The following is a 17,663-nucleotide window of genomic DNA, read 5'->3' as shown; positions in this document are numbered from 1 at the left end:
TTCTCACAACACTATTTTCTCTCCCTCTCTCTTTCATCCTGCTTTTCATTGCCTTCTTGAGCATCCTGTTCACTTATAAGTATGAGGTCCAAACGTTTTATTCAACAACAAACTTTACATTTATTCAATAAAAGAAGTGAATGACTGAATTACGTACAGAAACCCCCCCAAAAATGATATTATGTGCTTAAAAAAATATTACATTTAGCATAAAAAATATAACAAAATATAAAAAATATAATAAAATATGAAAAATACATGTACAGTATATTGTCATAGTGGATGAAGGATATGACTGATGACGATGATGATGATGATGATGATCACAAGTTATAAGAGTCATAATCACTGTTTCTGTTAGACGAAGGCTCTCGGCTGGTGTTCACCGTCAGCCTCTCCAATCCTGGGAGAACGAGAGGGAACGTAACGCTTTAGGGTCCAGTAATAAACTCGAGATACCTTTGCATGCGTCATTCAAAGTTTGTGTAAATCACACAATTCTCAGGTTAGGCTTCCGCCCGTGTTAATAGAAGAGTGGAGAGCGGAAGAGAGTGTGTGTGTGTGTGTGTGTGTGTGTGTGTGTGTGTGTGTGTGTGTGTGTGTGTGTGTGTGTGTGTGTGTGTGTGTGTGTGTGTGTGTGTGTGTGTGTGTGTGTGTGTGTGTGTGTGTGTGTGTGTGTGTGTGTGTGTGTGTGTGTGTGTGTGTGTGTGTGTGTGTGTGTGTGTGTGTGTGTGTGTGTGTGTGTGTGTGTGTGTGAGCCTCACCAGGGTAGGAGTGTCTCTTGTCTGTGTTGTCGTTAAGTTGGAGTCCAGCCTTCCCTCTATGGTAGGAGACTGTGAGACAGACAGACAGACAGACAGACAGACAGACAGACAGACAGACAGACAGACAGACAGACAGACAGACAGACAGACGTAGGAGGGGGAAGAGGTGGTTATGGATTACGTCGCTTGCCAAGATATTGCATTATTTGAGAGAGAACAACCGAAATCTGTGTGTGTAACATGAACTCATCAACTCAACGCATTATTCAACGATTCCACGTCTCTCCTACTTAGGCCTGCAACTTGGCCTGGTGGGTGTGCGTGTGTCTAGGAGTCATTGACTCACCACTTTGGCTCTGCGTAGGTCCGATCCACCGACTCTGTCTCTTGTCTGACACTGAATCACAGACATTAACATGTTGATTAGAGGTCATGTTGAAATGTTATATTACCAACACACAATACCAAGATAACATGCCTCAATGACAAACAAATACTTGATCCATAACTGACTAAATGTGAATCAAATAAATGCCACACCAACCCTGGTATCAATATCCTTTTCTTTCTGAAATGACCTTATGACATATTATTTGATCAACTTGCTATTGGATTGGTCCAAGTACTGTGGACTTTTTTCTTTAAGTACTTTATTGCAGTAATTTAAGTGCTTTGTTGTCGTCCTAAATGTACGTTCACGTGTTAAGTGTTTAGATCTGGGAACGTTACCACACAGCATCTCAGAGTAGAAGTGCTGATCTAGGATCAGTTTGGCCTTTTAGATCATCATGAATACGAGTATATGGACAGGTCCTAGATCAGCAGTCCTACTCTGCGACGCTTTGTGGATACAGGCCCAGGTGTCTAGTACTCACGTCTCTTACGGAGGGCCTTGAGGGAGGGCTGCCCGAAACGCACCATCAGCACCACCAGCACCAGAACACACAGCAGTCCAGTCACCACCTTATAGCCCACTAACTGATCTGGGACGACTGGAGTGGAGAGGAGATGAGATTCATATTTAACCATGACTTTACTAGCCTGGTCCCAGATCTGTTTGTACAGTCTTACCAACTAAACAGATATGGAACCAGGCTATTGTTTTACAGCACCTTATAAAACATTGACAAAAAATATATAAAAAGTGTACTTACAAAGATATTCATGTACTTGTACGCATGTGTGGTATTTAAACCCGCTGTCAGACACTTAGAGAAATATATGCAGAAAGGACACACAAACATACAGGACTCACCTTCGCATTGGATCCTCAGTGTTGTACAGAGGTTGTTGGTAACACTTCCATTCATATTGATCTGGTAACCCAAAGCTTTAGCATTGATCTTAGTCCCCTTTGGGGAGCCCTCACAGCCCTTCCTCTTACACAACCCTGCATGTTGAAGGCTACGATGGGTCCAACTGTTAAAGCAGAGCGGTAAGGAACGGGACGAGAGGAGAGACAGGTGTATGTCGCCCTTACAGGACTTCACTTCCCAGTTGACCATGATAACACCCAGCGCAGGTGGCGGAGACTCGGGCTGGGTCGGAGAGGAACAGGAAGTGGAGATGTTACACACACAGGAAGTGGTGGTAGCAGGGGGACTGGAGGTGGTAGGAGTGGAGTTGGATGGTGTGAGAGGTTGGGAGGTGGATACCTTGACTTCATTGGTTACTAGAGAGAGAAAGAGAGAGAGAGAGAGAGAGAGAGAGAGAGAGCGAGAGAGAGAGAGAGAGAGAGAGAGAAAAAATATATTTTGATTCGATTTTTACAAATCAATATTACATGTCATGCGGTAGTTACTAATCACAGAGGCAGTTTTTCAAAAGTCTAACGGGCAATGTTTGGCCGCCTGCAGCGGCAGGACTAAAGGACTAAAACTGGCCTGGATTAGCCTAAACCATCTCTAATCTATCAATTAATCCAACAAATTAAGGAAACGGAAATTCTCAACCTCTACTGAGAGATGAGGTCATAAGGGTAATTATCAGATCAATGGATGATATTTACTACAACTACTACTACTACTACTCCTACTACTACTACTACTACTACTACTACTACTACTACTACTACTACTACTACTACTACTACTACTACTACTACTACTACTACTACTACTACTACTACTACTACTACTACTACTACTACTACTACTACTACTACTACTACTACTACTACTACTACTACTACTACTACTACTACTACTACTACTACTCCTACTCCTACTCCTACTCCTACTCCTACTACTACTACTCCTACACGGGTGGTCCCGTGTGGCTCAGTTGGTAGAGCATGGCGCTTGCAACGCCAGGGTTGTGGGTTCATTCCCCACGGGGGGACCAGGATGAATATGTATGAACTTTCCAATTTGTAAGTCACTCTGGATAAGAGCGTCAGCTAAATGACTTAAATGTAAATCTACTACTACTACTCCTGCTACTCCAACAACAACAACAACAACAACAAACAGCATCCTATAGTGTACTACCTTTAAGCAGGGCCCATAGGGAACAGGGATGGCCATAAATGACTAAATACAATTACAAAATACCATAAAGATCAATGTATCAAAATAAACTACAAAATACTTGTATTTAGAAATGTATTTTATGAAAATACATGTACTTTGCATTTTAAAATACAGAAATACACTTGCAAGTAGCCGGACCGAACAGCATCAACATTCTCAGTAACAGTTACGGAAATGTTTTACGTGCTGTCACTGTGATCCTGTTGCCTTGTCACTCTACCTATATGTACACAGCTACAGTGCATTCGGAAAGTATTCAGACCCTTTTCCTTTTTCCACATTTTGTTACGTTACAGTCTTAATCTAAAATGGATTAAATAAATAAAAATCCTCATCAATCTACACACAATTCTCCATAATGACAAAATGAAAACAGGTTTTTAGAAATGTTTGTAAATGTAGGGACTGGGAGAATAGTCAAGATCTAGGGAAAGATGAACAGGGCAAAGAACAGAGAGATCCTTGGTGAAAACCTGCTCCAGAGCACTCAGGACCTCAGGCTGGGGCGAAGGTTCACCTTACAACAGGACACCGACCCTAAGCATACAGCCAAGACAATGTAGGAGTGGCTTCGGGACAAGTCTCTGAATGTCCTTGAGTGGCCTAGCCAGAGCCTGGACTTGATCCCGAGAGACCTGAAAATAGCTGTGCAACGACGCTCCCCATCCAACCTGAAAGAGCTTGAGAGGATCTGCAGAGAAGAATGGGAGAAACTCCCCAAATACATGTGTGCCAAGCTTGTAGCGTCATACCCAAGAAGACTCAAGGCTGTAATCGCTGCAAAAGGTGCTTCAACAAAGTACTGCGTAAAGGGTCTGAATACTTATGTAAATGTAATATTTGTGTGTAGATTGATGAGGGAAAAAATCAATTTAATCCATTGTAGAATAAGGCTGTAACGTAACAACATTTGGAGAAAGTCAAGGGGTCTGAATACTTTCCGATTGCACTGTGTCTCAATTGCCTCGTACCCTTGCACATCGACTCGGTACAGGTATTCCCTGTATATAGCCATGTTATTTTTACTCATTATTATTATTCGTTTTTCCCTGTGTATTTATTCCTCGTGTCACTCTTTATATTTGTTATTTATATATTTTTTTATCTTTAACTCTGCATTGTTGGAAAAGGACCCGTATGTAAGCATTTCACTGTTAGTCTACACCTTTTGTTTACAAAGCATGTGACAAATACACATTTATTTTCTTTGATATGTTGTTGTTAATCTACTTTAGTTGAATGCACTGGGTGTAAGTCACTCTCAATAAGAGTGTCTGCTAAATGACCAAAATGTAAATAAATATGTGAAAATTAACATACCAAAATTATCTGCAAAGCACACCTGGTATTATTATTGGCCTTGTTTCGGGTTGGACTTCATTAGAAAAATACTCAGCATCCTTTGCAATTGTACAATTTCACATTTACATTTATATTTAATTGATTTAACAGATGCTTTTAGTACACCATAGTGCCATCAAAATGCTGATACCAATGCAGGGAGAAAGGGGGACACAAAATTGTGAACCGCAATTAAAGAAATTGTATAGAAATTGTATTTTGAAAATAAAAATTACAGCTCTCGAAAGTATCTCGTCACAAAATACAGTTTAATACACATTTTAAAATACTCAGAAGTAATTGAAATACATATATCAAATACATGTAACAGAAATACTGCCCATCTCTGATAGGGAATAGGGACGCAGCCAATGACTACAATTCTGCTGCTTCAAGTTCAACTGTCAGTGTCAGTATAGTGTATCAGAACATGAGAAAATTGTGTCTCATAATGGACTCACGGAAAGACTGTATTTAAATAAAGACTTACCAACATTCAGGGCCAGGATTGTAAGTACCAGCCTTCTATTCATTCTGGAGATGACCAGCTTGAGAAAAACAGGGGAGAGAAGAAGAGAAGAGAGACAACGCAGGCAAAAACGACAGAAAGACTGAAGAGAGAGGAAACGGTGCAGAAGTCTAAACTCCTCGCACTCCTTTCTCCCCGCCCTCTCTTTCTCTATCCATAAAGCCTTCTCTTCGTCTTCGGCCTTTGCTGCTTTTCTTCTGCAAGATTTACTGCACACTTCCTCACTTCAAAGAGACAGGTACAAAAAGAAAGAGAGAAGAAGAAAAGAAAGAAGTGAAATGGAGAAGAGTGGAGGATAAGTGGGAGGGAGAGGCAGAAAGAAAAAAGGAGAATTGTTCACCTTTAGACATTTCTGTTGAGTCAGTCATGACCCTGGTTTTCATGCGCCTTCCAACAGTGAAGTGTGTTTGTGCGCCTGTGTGTGTGTGTGTACGGGTTCTCCAATAGGTCACGGTACACACCAATGCCAGGTACACCAGTTGTTTGCAGCAAGATCCCTATTATGAGTTTGATTCCTGCATAGGCCACATCTACAGGTAACTGCCCAAATGAAGGAAACAACAACACAAAGTGTCAATGGGGCGCTGGGCCTCCACGAGCCGGCAGAACAGCTTCAATGCACCATGGCATAGATTCTGTCTGGAACTGGAGGGATGCGACACCATCCTTAGACCATAAATTCCATCATTCGGTGTTTTGTTGATGGTGGTGGAAAACGCTGTCTCAGGCACCGCTCCAGAATCTCCCGTAAGTGTTCAATTGGGTTGAGATCTCACACATGCTTTAAACACCCTACACTTTGCATCTTTGAGACCCCTCTTTCAAAGTCACTGAGATCTATTCTTCTAGCCATGGTAGCCAAAATATTTGGGCGACTGGGCATTTTAATAAATGATGCTAAGCATGATGGGATGTTAACGGCTTAATATACTCAGGAAGCATCTTGTGTGGAAACACCTGCTTTCAATATACTTTGTATTCTTCATTTACTCAAGTGTTTCTTTTACTTTGGCAGTTACCTGTACACTATGTATTAATTGTAATTTATATTGTTTAAATTTAGAGAATTTAAGGGGGATATTATAAATTTGTTGTTAGTTTGTGGATAGTGTTGTGTACAACCTTCTCTTTAACTGTAACTTAATACATTAGCTGTGGATTAAAGTGTCTGCTAAATGGCCTTATCATATTATTTCATATCCTAATTAATAACCATATTATTATTATATTCTTTGTTATTCTACAGTGCCTTCAGAAAATATGTATACCCCTTGACTTGTTACATGTTACAGGAGAAATTAAAACATTTTTATCTCAGCCATCTACACACAATACCCGATAATGACCAAGTGAAAACATGTTTTTAGAAATTGTTGCTAATTTAGTAAAAATGAAATACAGAAATATCTAATTTACATAAGTATTCACACCCCTGAATAAATACTTTGTTAAAAGCACCTTTGGCAGCAATTAGAGCTGAGAGTCTTTCTGGGTAAGTCTCTAAGAGCTTTCCACACCTTGATTGTGCAACATTTGCCCGTTATTCATTTCAAAATTCTTCAAGCTGTCAAATTGGTTGTTGATCATTGCTAGACAACCATTTTCAGGTCTTGCCATAGATTTTCAAGTAGATTTAAATCAAAGCTGTAACTCGGTCACTCAAGAACATTCACTGTCTTCTTGGTAAGCAATTCCAGTGTAGATTTGGCCTTGTGTTTAACGTTATTGTCCTGCTGAAAGGTGAATTCATCTCCCAGTGTCTGGTGGAAAGCAGACCGAACCAGGTTTTCCTCTAGGATTTTGCCTGTGCTTAGCTCCATTCCGTTCATTTTTTTTTATCCTGAACAACTCCCCAGTCAAATACAAGCATACCCATAACATGATGCAGCCACAACTATGTTTGAAAATATGAAGAGTCGTACTCAGTAACTAACATAACACTTTGTGTTCAGGACAAAAAGTTAATTGCTATTCCATTTTTTTTCCAGTATTACTTTAGTGCCTTGTTGCAAACAGGATACATGTTTTGAAATATTAAGTTAGTATTGTGGAGCAACTACAATGTTTATCCATCTTCAGTTTTCTCCTTTCACAGCCCTTAAACTCCGTAACTGTTTTAAAGTCACCATTGGCCTGTGGTTTCCTTCATCTCCGGCAACTGAGTTAGGAAGGAAGCCTGTATCTTTGAAGAGACTGGGTGCATTGATATACCATCCAAAGTGTAATTAATAACTTTACCATGCTCAACGGGATATTCAATGTCTGCTTTTAAAAAAAAAAAAAATAATTATGTTACCCATCTATCTATAGGTGCCCATCTTTGCGAGGCATTGGAAAACCTCCCTGGTCTTTGTGGTTGAATCTGTGTTTGAAAGTCACTGCTCGACTGAGGGACCTTACAGATAATTGAATGTGTGGGGTACAGCGATGAAGTAGTCATTCAAATATCATGTCAAACACTATTATTGCACACAGAGTCAATGCAACGTGTGACTTGTTCAGCACATTTTTACTCCTGAATTGATTTAGGCTTGTCATAACAGAGAGGTTCAATACTTATTGATTCAAGACATTTCAGCTTTTCATTTTTTACAAATTTGTTACAAAAAAACTAAACATAATTATATTTTGACATTGTGAGGTATTGTGTGTAGGCCAGTGACTAAAAGTCAACATTTAATCTATTTAAAATTCAGGCTGTAACACAACAAAATGTCGAAAAAGTAATGTGGGTGTGAGTACTTTCTAACGGCACTGTACTGAATGTTTTCTTTTCTTCTCTTAATTCAACCATTACTCATGTTTTCTGTTCGTTCACACCCGTCCATTCCCTCCCTCTTTTGCTCTCGTTTTCTCTCATCTTCAGTCTCTGGTTTACCGAGCCGTAGATGTGTAGAAAGCCCCGTAAAATTGCCCTCCTCCTCCTTTCTCTCTCTATGAGACACTTCTCTCCGTACGTTGACTGAATATTCAAAACCTAGGACCATCCCGCTTTCCCCTCCTCCTAGATTTGTTAAACAACAAAAATCTACATTTCTCAAATTATCCATTTTTTTATCGTTCTGTAACAGTATGAATTTGTATTTTGTTTGTCTATCAGTAAATACACAATTGAGCCTACATACACCTACTGTACTGTATGGTACATTATAGACATATAATTATAGACATATATTATAGACATATAAACACTTCACATATATTATGGGCTACAGAAATCGTTCCACAACCATTGATTGATGACAATAATCACTGACTAGTATTTCAGTGCCCTCCTTTCCCCCGCAGAGGTCCGTCGCTCTCTCTCTCTTTCTTCTCTGTGTCATCTCCCTGGTTAGGTCTTCTCGGCCCACATCAGAAAAAGATCATCACAATCAGCGAGGGGGAACGAAGGCCTGATAGTGAACTCTGAGACAATACAAGCAAGGCCCACGCCTTTCAGAACAAATCAATTAAACTCTATCAAGTTCTATCCGATTGAATTAAGCTTGAAGCAATTGAAGTAACAGTCAAAACTAACTTTCACCCCACGTCAGGCAGTTATCGCGGTATTTGTATTTTCTCCCAACACGAGAGAAAAGATAAGTAGATAAAAAATAAATAAATAATTCAAATTACGAGTCAGAACACAGCCCTCTTAGATCAAGTTCAGTGTTTAATTAATATTCACACAAAAAAAAATAAGAAACTTAAAACAAGCTCCAAGCTTGTATTTTTATTTCCCCCTTATCAATGCCGCGTATCTCCGTTGGGCTTCTAAAACCCAATTTCTGACTCATCTTTTCTTCCTTGAATACAGAGTGTTAGGGTCTGTCCCAAACGGAACCCCATTCTCTGCCCATAGGGCTCTGGTCAAAAGTAGTGCATTTTGTAGGGGGTAGGGTGCTATTTGGGACAGTTGTAGTGTGATAATCCCAGTAAAACACTGCCCCCTGGTCGTAGACTACACCAGTCAGTCCAACCAGTTAACTTGATGAAGAAGCCCTACATAACTAAACAGAAGCTTCAGAACACCTTCATAGGGCATGATGACAACCAATGTAGTAATGCTCCATTTAAGACCACCGATTAAGGTTGAAGAGCTCATGACTTTTAGATGTGTCTATGAATGCTGTATGAGCCATCATGAAGACGGTATGAATCTCTGTAGAACCCCCCCCCCCCAGTAACAGCTCTCTCCTCTTGTGCTTTCTGAGCTAAAGCAGGCAGATGAGTCCCAAATCGCACCCACTTCCATATATAGTGCACTACTTTTGACCAGAGCCCTAAGAGAATAGGATTCCATTTGGGGTGCAGGCTATTAATCCCTTGTTTTAATGTCATGTCACCTGTTATTGATAACAGCTCTTTAATAATTTATACAAATCACATTATATTATTCTCATTGAAAGTGAACTTATAGAAATAAACTATTTCCTCATTGCAATCATTGTCAAGCATCAGTTCATGTCAACAGGCAGATTATGGAGAGAGGGTGAAATAGAGAGTGAGGTGAGAAAGACGAGAGGTGAGTTTAACGCCAAGCGAGCCTCGTGGGGGAAGAGACGAAACGGAGTGTGAAGTGAGAAAACGGAGAGACCAGAGAGAAGAGAAACAAGCATGATTCTCGACAGAGAATACAGATATGATTCTGTAAACAATGACGTCATTGTCAATAGGCATCAAAATACCTAAACAACCAACCAAAACATCCTGTCAAGAAAGGACTTGGAAGCTAAACTTGTAGGACATACAGATGTAGGATCTTAACTTGATCACCCTGTTGTTGCAGGAAATTTCCTGCACAGCAGAAAATTCAAACATAGTGTATTCAAGGTTGAAAATGGCTTCTAAAGTTATTAATTTCAGACTTAATTTGCCCTGACAATTTATCAGACCCTACAAAATTATAATCCACGTGTCATTTTGCTGCAGGATTATTTTCCTGCAGTGAGAAACAGGTCAAATTAAGATCCTACATCTGTAAAGATGTCCAGATTTTGCAAAGAAACAAACATCATACATGCAGAGCCAGGTGATTAAGAAAGAAGATAGGGTTATTGAAGTCTCCAAAACGACCACTGATCAGGGCCCGCATTCATAAAGCCTCTCAGAGTAGGTGTACTGATATAGGATCAGTTTAGCCTTTTAGATCATAATGAATACGATTACATGGACAGATCCTAGAGTTCCTATTCGTAGGATTTTCCTTCTTTAGTATTAAGTACTTCCTAACCAGAACGAAGAGCGACAAAGACAGTTTACAGAACAACACAATTCCTGAACAGAACTGCACCTGTAAAACGTTTTGGTTCGGGTGGTTATTAAGTTAACATCGTCATGTACGAACGAATATGGTCAACACATGTAATCTGACATCGGTGTAGAATGATATGGGTGTTAGAACAAGTCAAATGTACTCCAATGCGTATACTGTACAGTGCCACAAGGGACTTGTGCTACAGGGTGAGACCAGTGATAAGGAATATATGTGTAGATATATTTTATGTAGAACATGACTCTCTGACATGTAGAATAAGGAGTCACGTCAGCTCCATTTCTATCTGAAACGTACGTGGCCAAGGTATTGTTGATTGGCTCAGTATTCCACAAAGGGAGGGAGAAGAGTGAAAGGGCCGACAGCCAATAGGAGGAGAGAGAGGGGAGAGTGAAGGGGCCGACAGCCAATGGGAGAGTGTTTCTAACAACACATTGGAACACAAGGGGAGGTCCTGAGACAGTTATGCACTTGAGAATGACAGGAGGGGAGGAGAAGAGGCAGATTGAGAGAGCGAGCGAGAGAGAGAGAGAAAGAGAGAGAGAGAGAAAGAGAAAGCGAGAGAGAAAGAAAGAGAGAAAGAGAGAGAGAAAGAGAGAGAGAGAAAGAGAGAGAGAGAAAGAGAGAGTCAGAAAAAAAGAGCAAAATGAGGGAGAGACTGGAGAATGTGTGGTGGGAGAGGAGTGATGGGGTGAGAGCAGAGGGAGGGTTCAGGAGTAGGGCTGTGGCACTCCAAACCCGGGCCTGTAGAGCGGCCTGCCTGTGGGGGACTGAGAGTTGGGCAGAGCGGGGCCCGTGGGGTAGCTATACCCCTCAACCCCACCGTAAGGGTACGCAGAGGGGTAGGGGGCGCTGTTGGGGGCGCTGTACTGCCCGAACGCAGACCCTGAGCCGGGGACGCCAGGGAACGTGGGCTGGGTGGGGTACGGGCAGGCATTGGCCGGAGGCCCGAAAGCGGGGCGGGATGTGTAGCCCGCCGCTGGGATGAAAGGTGAGCCGGGGCTGGGGTAGGGAGGAAATTGACCTGGAGGAATGGACGGGCCTGGTCCTGATACTGCGGAAGTGGCTGTCGGGTTAGGAGGGGAGACGGGGTATGGGGTGTAAGGTAGGGCGGAGCCGGGGCCATTTTGGGAAGAGGGGTTTTGGAAACTAGAGTGATTGTTGGGATTGGAATTCTGCTGCGGTTGTTGTTGCTGAGGAGCTTGATGATGATTCCATGGCGATGACTGTGTTGTCGCTGGGTCCTGATTGGCGCTCGTTTGTGATGTCATGGAGCCGGCGTCACCGGCGGCGGTCTCCTTCTTCTGGCGCAGGATCTCCTGCAGTTTCTCTATCCGCACTCGTCTTTTGTGAGCGAGGGAGCGGAGGGAGAGGAAGCGGTCAAGGAACGAGTCCAGCGACAGCTGGCCGTCCAGAAACTCATCTGCCAGACTCTGATGGAGAGAGAAAAAGAGACAGAGGGAGTGTTAAAGAACGGGAGAGAGGGATCGGGGTAAATATGGAAACACTATTGACAATGTCTGAGAACGTATTATTTATTTATGATGTTATTTATGTCTTATTCCAACTGCTGGTCTTCTGTGCGGCGTTCAATAGAGTGAGAGATGAGTAGATCATTTTGTCGTCATTGGTCCTGTGTTTAAGGATAGATATTCCCCAATCTCGTCAACAGTATAATCTGCCGGTTTCATTTTCCGACCGAGTCGTCTGTCACTGTGGCCTCTCACCTCTGACTCCGTCTCTGTGCTGGCGCCCTCTGTCTGGAGTCTGGAGAACAACCCCTCTGGTGATACCTGCCCCATGATGCCATCTGGAGGGGAGAGAGAGAGAATAAAAGAGATGGGGCAGAAATGGAGAGAGAATGTAAGAGACCAACATAGGAGGGAGGGGGTGTAAGAGACCAACATAGGAGGGAGGGAGTGTAAGAGACCAACATAGGAGGGAGGGAGTGTAAGAGACCAACATAGGAGGGAGGGAGTGTAAGAGACCAACATAGGAGGGAGGGAGTGTAAGAGACCAACATAGGAGGGAGGGAGTGTAAGAGACCAACATAGGAGGGAGGGAGTGTAAGAGACCAACATAGGAGGGAGGGAGTGTAAGAGACCAATATAGGAGGGAGGGAGTGTAAGAGACCAATATAGGAGGGAGGGAGTGTAAGAGACCAATATAGGAGGGAGGGAGTGTAAGAGACCAATATAGAGGGAGAGAGTGTAAGAGACCAATATAGAGGGAGAGAGTGTAAGAGACCAATATAGAGGGAGGGAGTGTAAGAGACCAATATAGGAGGGAGGGAGTGTAAGAGACCAATATAGAGGGAGAGAGTGTAAGAGACCAATATAGAGGGAGAGAGTGTAAGAGACCAATATAGAGGGAGGGAGTGTAAGAGACCAATATAGAGGGAGGGAGTGTAAGAGACCAGTATAGAGGGAGGGAGTGTAAGAGACCAACATAGGAGGGAGGGAGTGTAAGAGACCAACATAGGAGGGAGGGAGTGTAAGAGACCAACATAGAGGGAGGGAGTGTAAGAGACCAACATAGAGGGAGGGAGTGTAAGAGACCAACATAGGAGGGAGGGAGTGTAAGAGACCAACATAGGAGGGAGGGAGTGTAAGAGACCAACATAGGAGGGAGGGAGTGTAAGAGACCAACATAGGAGGGAGGGAGTGTAAGAGACCAACATAGGAGGGAGGGAGTGTAAGAGACCAACATAGGAGGGAGGGAGTGTAAGAGACCAACATAGGAGGGAGGGAGTGTAAGAGACCAACATAGGAGGGAGGGAGTGTAAGAGAGAAAAAAAAAGGGAGAAAGAGGGCGAAAGAAAGAGAAAGGCGCATAAAAATCTCCCACACTTCAATGTCACGCCAAGCTTCTCAGTCCCCGTAGACACACACAACACCGACAGCACAATGCCTCACGCCAGGCTTGGGAGGTATACGTCATTCGGTAGTTACTAACTATGCTTGTATAACTTTATGAGCTGCAATTCATTCGTTCGTTTTCGCTCGTTAGCATTTAGCTAACCGCATCTATGTGATTTCACTATTTGTTTGTGCTAATTTTGTTAGCATTCTGGTAATAGAGGCACAATGGGTTTTCTTGCGTTTTTAGCACCCCCATGTGTGCCATACAGGTAACACCGTAAATCCCGGGACGAAAGAAGGACGGTATGAAAATCTGGATACCGCCGAAGCCTATTAAACACATTTGAGAACAAACGAATCTCATGAAGCTCAATGTTGGATAAACATGGATACACATGCAACAGGAAAATCTACTTTCATGCATCTTCAAATATCTCTGGTAGACTTCTCATTGAGGGCAAGCTCAAGGTTAACACCCAGTCAAGGTGAACCACTAGGAGGACTGATTCAGGGGTGAAATAACAACGCATTCCATATTACTAATCACCTTTAGGAAAAACATATGACGTAACTATGAGCCGTACCCAATTCCAGCCCTGCAAACGGACACCATCACAAACACAGCTTCTCATGAAAAGCTTACAAAACAAGGCTGCAGGAATGTAGTATGTGTGCATGTACACAGATCACACGGCCTGGTCTGCTTCAAGAGCTGACGGCAGTGGAATGGGAGCTGATGAGGTGGTATCCAGGGAGACCCTGGCAGACAGACACACAGGCCAGATCTGGAAGCCTGGGAGGGGGGGGGGGTCTGTCTGTGTGTCTATGTAACCAGTAGAGACCAAGGCTTAGTCCCAAATGGCACCCCATTTCCTATACTACCTAAGTAGTGCACTACATAGGCGAGAAAGTGCTTTTGGGACTAGTAGAGACCAACTGAGTGTCCAGGATCTGAACAGGCCAGACAAGATCTATCCCTACACTACACTCTCTCTCAAGTCTGTTCCTGCCATCTGTCTGTGTCTCCATCCCTCTCAACTCTCCATCTGTCTATTTCTATTTCCATATCCTCTCTCTCTTCCTCTATAATGTTGCTTTTCTTCATCTGTCTCTATCTATTATCCATCAATAACCTCCCATCTCATCCCTCCCTCCCTGGGTACAGTAGGTCTCTCTGACTCCGTCCCTCTATCCCTTACCTTTCTGGTCACAGTGTTGTCTGTAGGTCTCTCTGACTCCCGCCAGTTCAGAGTATCTCTCCACTAGATGTTCTCTCTGTCTCTCCAGGCGAGGCTTCATGTCCAGGTTCTGTTCTGCCAGGTTACGGTTGGAGGCCAGTGCCATCTCCCTCTCCAGCTGGATGTTCTGAATCTATAGACGAGGAAGAAGGAGTCAATAATACATTGTATTTCCTTCATGTCTTTTTGACCGGGACTATGTACGACAGACATTGTAGCGACCGGACGTTAACTTCCATAGCTCGCTAATTCTCATAACGACCCTAGCCTTGATCAGCATGTTATGATCGCTCCCATTTGGGATAGCGTTATTGGGATTGTGGATAGTGCGTTCGTCTTGAGGGTCAGGAGACCCGGGTTCAAGTCCTGCTCGAGGCACTACGCTCTCCTCCTGTACGTGACGTCACGGCAATACGTTGAATGACAACATTACCAGTCGGTGTATGACAGAAGCTGCCAGGTCCTCCCTTCTGAGACCTGCTTGAGAAAAGTCATCCTTTTTGTTTAGGCAGACCTGGCTAGCCAAGACAGCAGCAACTTAACAAGACGAGTTAGCCAGGAACAGGTCATTTGCATCTAGTGAACATAACTCCCCACGTGAAGAGTGAAGACAAACAAATGAAACTCATTGGTTAGTGTTTTGGACTTATGGACAAAGGTGGAAGAGAAGTCAATATGACTGTTGATGGCAGGATGAGCTTGAACATTGCTACTGGTCAGAGTGAGATGAGACCTAGATGTCCATCCTCAGATGAATCATTCATCTAGGTCCTACATTGAGTAATAGCCAAGTCGTGTGACCTGACAGAAAAAGCAAGGCCTCAGCTCAGAGATAGGCCTATAGACAAACTTGGCTAGTCATTATCCCTTACTCAGATACAAAAAAAACACTGGAGGCATTTCAGTAAGAGGCGCATCTCGACTAGCCTGGTCCCAGATCGGTTTTGTGCCATCTTGCAAACTCCTGTTGGCAATGTCACGCCAAACATGGCGCATGACAATAATAGATGACCATAGGAATTGGTTAGAGCACAAACAGATCTGGGACCAGGCTACATCTCAATCTATTTAAGACACAATCGACAGACAATAAGACAAAGCAAAGACGTGATTGCTTACCTCATCAGATTCCAATGCCATGGACTCCACCCGCTCTGTATTGTCCAGCAAATCCTCCAACTCGGATTGGCTGAGGTCCTGAAGCTTGTCCATTGATTTGCCAGGACAGCTGTCAATCACATGGAGGGAAAAGTGAGCTGTCAATGTCATCTGTTTACCAAACATACCAAACAAATTAAACTTAAAGCTAACTGACAGGATACAAAAGAGATCCACACAAATTGATAAATGAACAGGCAGGCTGATCAAATATTAAATGGGAAATCAATTTTCTAGACTATAATCTAACATTATCATACAAGACAGAATTGGCAGTTATATGTGGGCACTAAAATGTTACATTGTTCCGCCATGATGCTACATACGAGAGCTGGGCGATATGGACAAAAATCTATATCGCAATAAATTGCCTGAATTGATGAGATAACGATAAACAGAAGAATAAGTTGATAACATTAATGTGCACCACAGTTTTTTTTACGTTTTATTATCCTTTAAACTACTACTAGTTCGATGATTGTAGCCATCAATTGTCCCATTAGATTCACCCATATTAGCAAACTTATTTCATTTTAAACTTCACATTTCTCTAATATAGCTCTACTACATACACTTTATGCTTTGATAAACAAAGCTAAATCCTGATCAGGCCTAAGTTACTTCAGCTGCTTGCTATCTTGGCTACATCTTCGCCTAGTCATTAAACATGGGCCACATTCAGTAGGCAAATGTTGTGGAACGTTGCAGTTAGAAAAAACATTAATAGATCTATTTAGTCATTTTGCAGACACTCTTATCCAGAGAGACTTACAATTAGTGCATGCACGTTAAGATAGTTAGGTGAGACAACATACCACAGTCATAGTAAGTACATTTCCCCTCAAAGTAAATTATCAACAAAGTCAGTGCTAGCAGGAAAAGACAATTGCAGAGAATTATTTTCTTATTTAAGATACTCTTTTGATGAGTTAGGGTTTCAAATAAATTTGCAAAAGATGGGCTGGGATGCCGCTGTCGTGACATTAGGGGGAAGCTTGTTCCACCAGTGGGGTCCCAGGACAGAGAAGAGCTTTGACTGGGCTGAGTGGGAGCTGACCCCCTTGTTGATATCTGTCGTTGTGGCTCCTTATTCCACATGTCAGAAAGGCATGTTTGTAACGCTCCACAACATTGTGCCCTGCTGAACGCACCCTAGCTATCTTGATTGATGGCTTGCCATCAGCTAACCAACACTAATACTGTTGTCAACCAGCTATAGTTAGCCACAGCAAGCAGACTGGCTATCACATTATAAAGCAAGTTAGAGGGCAATATTACTTATGTTATGCTGCTAGCAAATCAAGAAATTCGTTGCGACAGGGCACACAACATTGACGGGCATCAACCTCTGAGTGTGTGACGGATGACGTAAAACGGACACGGGAGCCCTGACCCCAATATACAAACAAGGCAATCTGGTTGAGGACAAATCGCCGGTAAAAGACGAATCTAACGTAATTTTACGGGCTAGCTAGCCTTAACGGGTTGTTCGAGTTCCGTGTAGGGATGACAACAACAATTGTTATGATCACATTCAATGAAAGAATCTTGCTACCGTCAACTTTGAGGAAAGCCCACTGTTCGCGATCTTCAAATCCTCAAAAAAACGACGTCATTCGATCGTGTTGCTTGATATCAGATACAGCAGTAGTCCAACAATAATTACTTTAATATCTGCTCGACGATAACCATAAAAATAGATTAAAGAATAGCTGTTTTATCAGCAATATTTGGAAAGTTTCACTTCACACTAACAGAAACCGCCACCATTTTTGGAATGACCCATATTCTGCTTCCGTGGGGGGTTATTAAATGCAGTGTCAATAATTTTATGACCTTTCCAACTAAAGAAAATGAAAATATATTGTGATCATGTTGCTACTTTTATCACACAAATCTTTAGATAGCATGAGCAGTTTTCTTTGACAGTTCGTCCCCTTCTTGGGGCAATGGTTTCATCCAGCGCGCAGCTGATTTGAAGGGA

General features: G+C 42.5%; 2 protein-coding genes across 4 annotated transcripts; both read right to left on the bottom strand.

Moving 5' to 3' along the window:
* Nucleotides 1–95: 95 nt before the first annotated feature.
* On the bottom strand, nucleotides 96–5,329 carry LOC139566660 (T-cell surface glycoprotein CD5-like). Of its 2 annotated transcripts, none has more exons than XM_071387918.1 (6): nucleotides 5,127–5,329; nucleotides 2,020–2,436; nucleotides 1,640–1,756; nucleotides 1,111–1,161; nucleotides 765–833; nucleotides 96–403 (listed from the first exon to the last, which is right to left on the bottom strand). In XM_071387918.1, the coding sequence occupies exons 1-6, from the start codon at nucleotides 5,167–5,169 to the stop codon at nucleotides 324–326; spliced, it is 777 nt and encodes a 258-aa protein (XP_071244019.1). In that variant the 5' UTR covers nucleotides 5,170–5,329; the 3' UTR covers nucleotides 96–323. The 2 variants fall into 2 exon arrangements, with proteins under 2 accessions (XP_071244019.1, XP_071244018.1); XM_071387917.1 differs by having other exon boundaries at nucleotides 2,020–2,424; nucleotides 5,127–5,273.
* A 5,049-nt stretch (nucleotides 5,330–10,378) lies between these two features.
* LOC139566704 (vacuolar protein sorting-associated protein 37C-like) lies at nucleotides 10,379–17,463 on the bottom strand. 2 transcript variants are annotated; one of them, XM_071387955.1, is made up of 5 exons: nucleotides 17,235–17,463; nucleotides 15,641–15,749; nucleotides 14,483–14,654; nucleotides 12,150–12,232; nucleotides 10,379–11,855 (listed from the first exon to the last, which is right to left on the bottom strand). In XM_071387955.1, the coding sequence occupies exons 2-5, from the start codon at nucleotides 15,731–15,733 to the stop codon at nucleotides 11,133–11,135; spliced, it is 1,071 nt and encodes a 356-aa protein (XP_071244056.1). In that variant the 5' UTR covers nucleotides 15,734–15,749; nucleotides 17,235–17,463; the 3' UTR covers nucleotides 10,379–11,132. The 2 variants fall into 2 exon arrangements, with proteins under 2 accessions (XP_071244056.1, XP_071244057.1); XM_071387956.1 differs by lacking the exon at nucleotides 17,235–17,463 and adding an exon at nucleotides 16,958–17,091 and having other exon boundaries at nucleotides 10,989–11,855.
* Between the last annotated feature and the right edge of the window lie 200 nt (nucleotides 17,464–17,663).

Source organism: Salvelinus alpinus, chromosome 39, assembly GCF_045679555.1.
Source record: "Salvelinus alpinus chromosome 39, SLU_Salpinus.1, whole genome shotgun sequence".
NCBI lineage: Eukaryota > Metazoa > Chordata > Actinopteri > Salmoniformes > Salmonidae > Salvelinus > Salvelinus alpinus.
This window is presented reverse-complemented; position numbering and strand designations above follow the sequence as displayed.

Bases quoted from the DNA above. Each gene is read 5' to 3' on its own strand.
- LOC139566660 (XM_071387918.1), bottom strand. From the start codon at position 5,169: ATGAATAGAAGGCTGGTACTTACAATCCTGGCCCTGAATGTTG. The intron at 2,437-5,126 runs GTAAGTCTTTAT...TTCTCTCTCTAG, and splicing joins AATCCTGGCCCTGAATGTTG to TAACCAATGAAGTCAAGGTA. The intron at 834-1,110 runs GTGAGTCAATGA...TCTGTCTCACAG, and splicing joins ACCTACGCAGAGCCAAAGTG to TCTCCTACCATAGAGGGAAG.
- LOC139566704 (XM_071387955.1), bottom strand. From the start codon at position 15,733: ATGGACAAGCTTCAGGACCTCAGCCAATCCGAGTTGGAGGATTTGCTG. The intron at 14,655-15,640 runs GTAAGCAATCAC...CCTCGTCTATAG, and splicing joins TGGCATTGGAATCTGATGAG to ATTCAGAACATCCAGCTGGA. The intron at 12,233-14,482 runs GTAAGGGATAGA...TCTCCCCTCCAG, and splicing joins ACAACACTGTGACCAGAAAG to ATGGCATCATGGGGCAGGTA.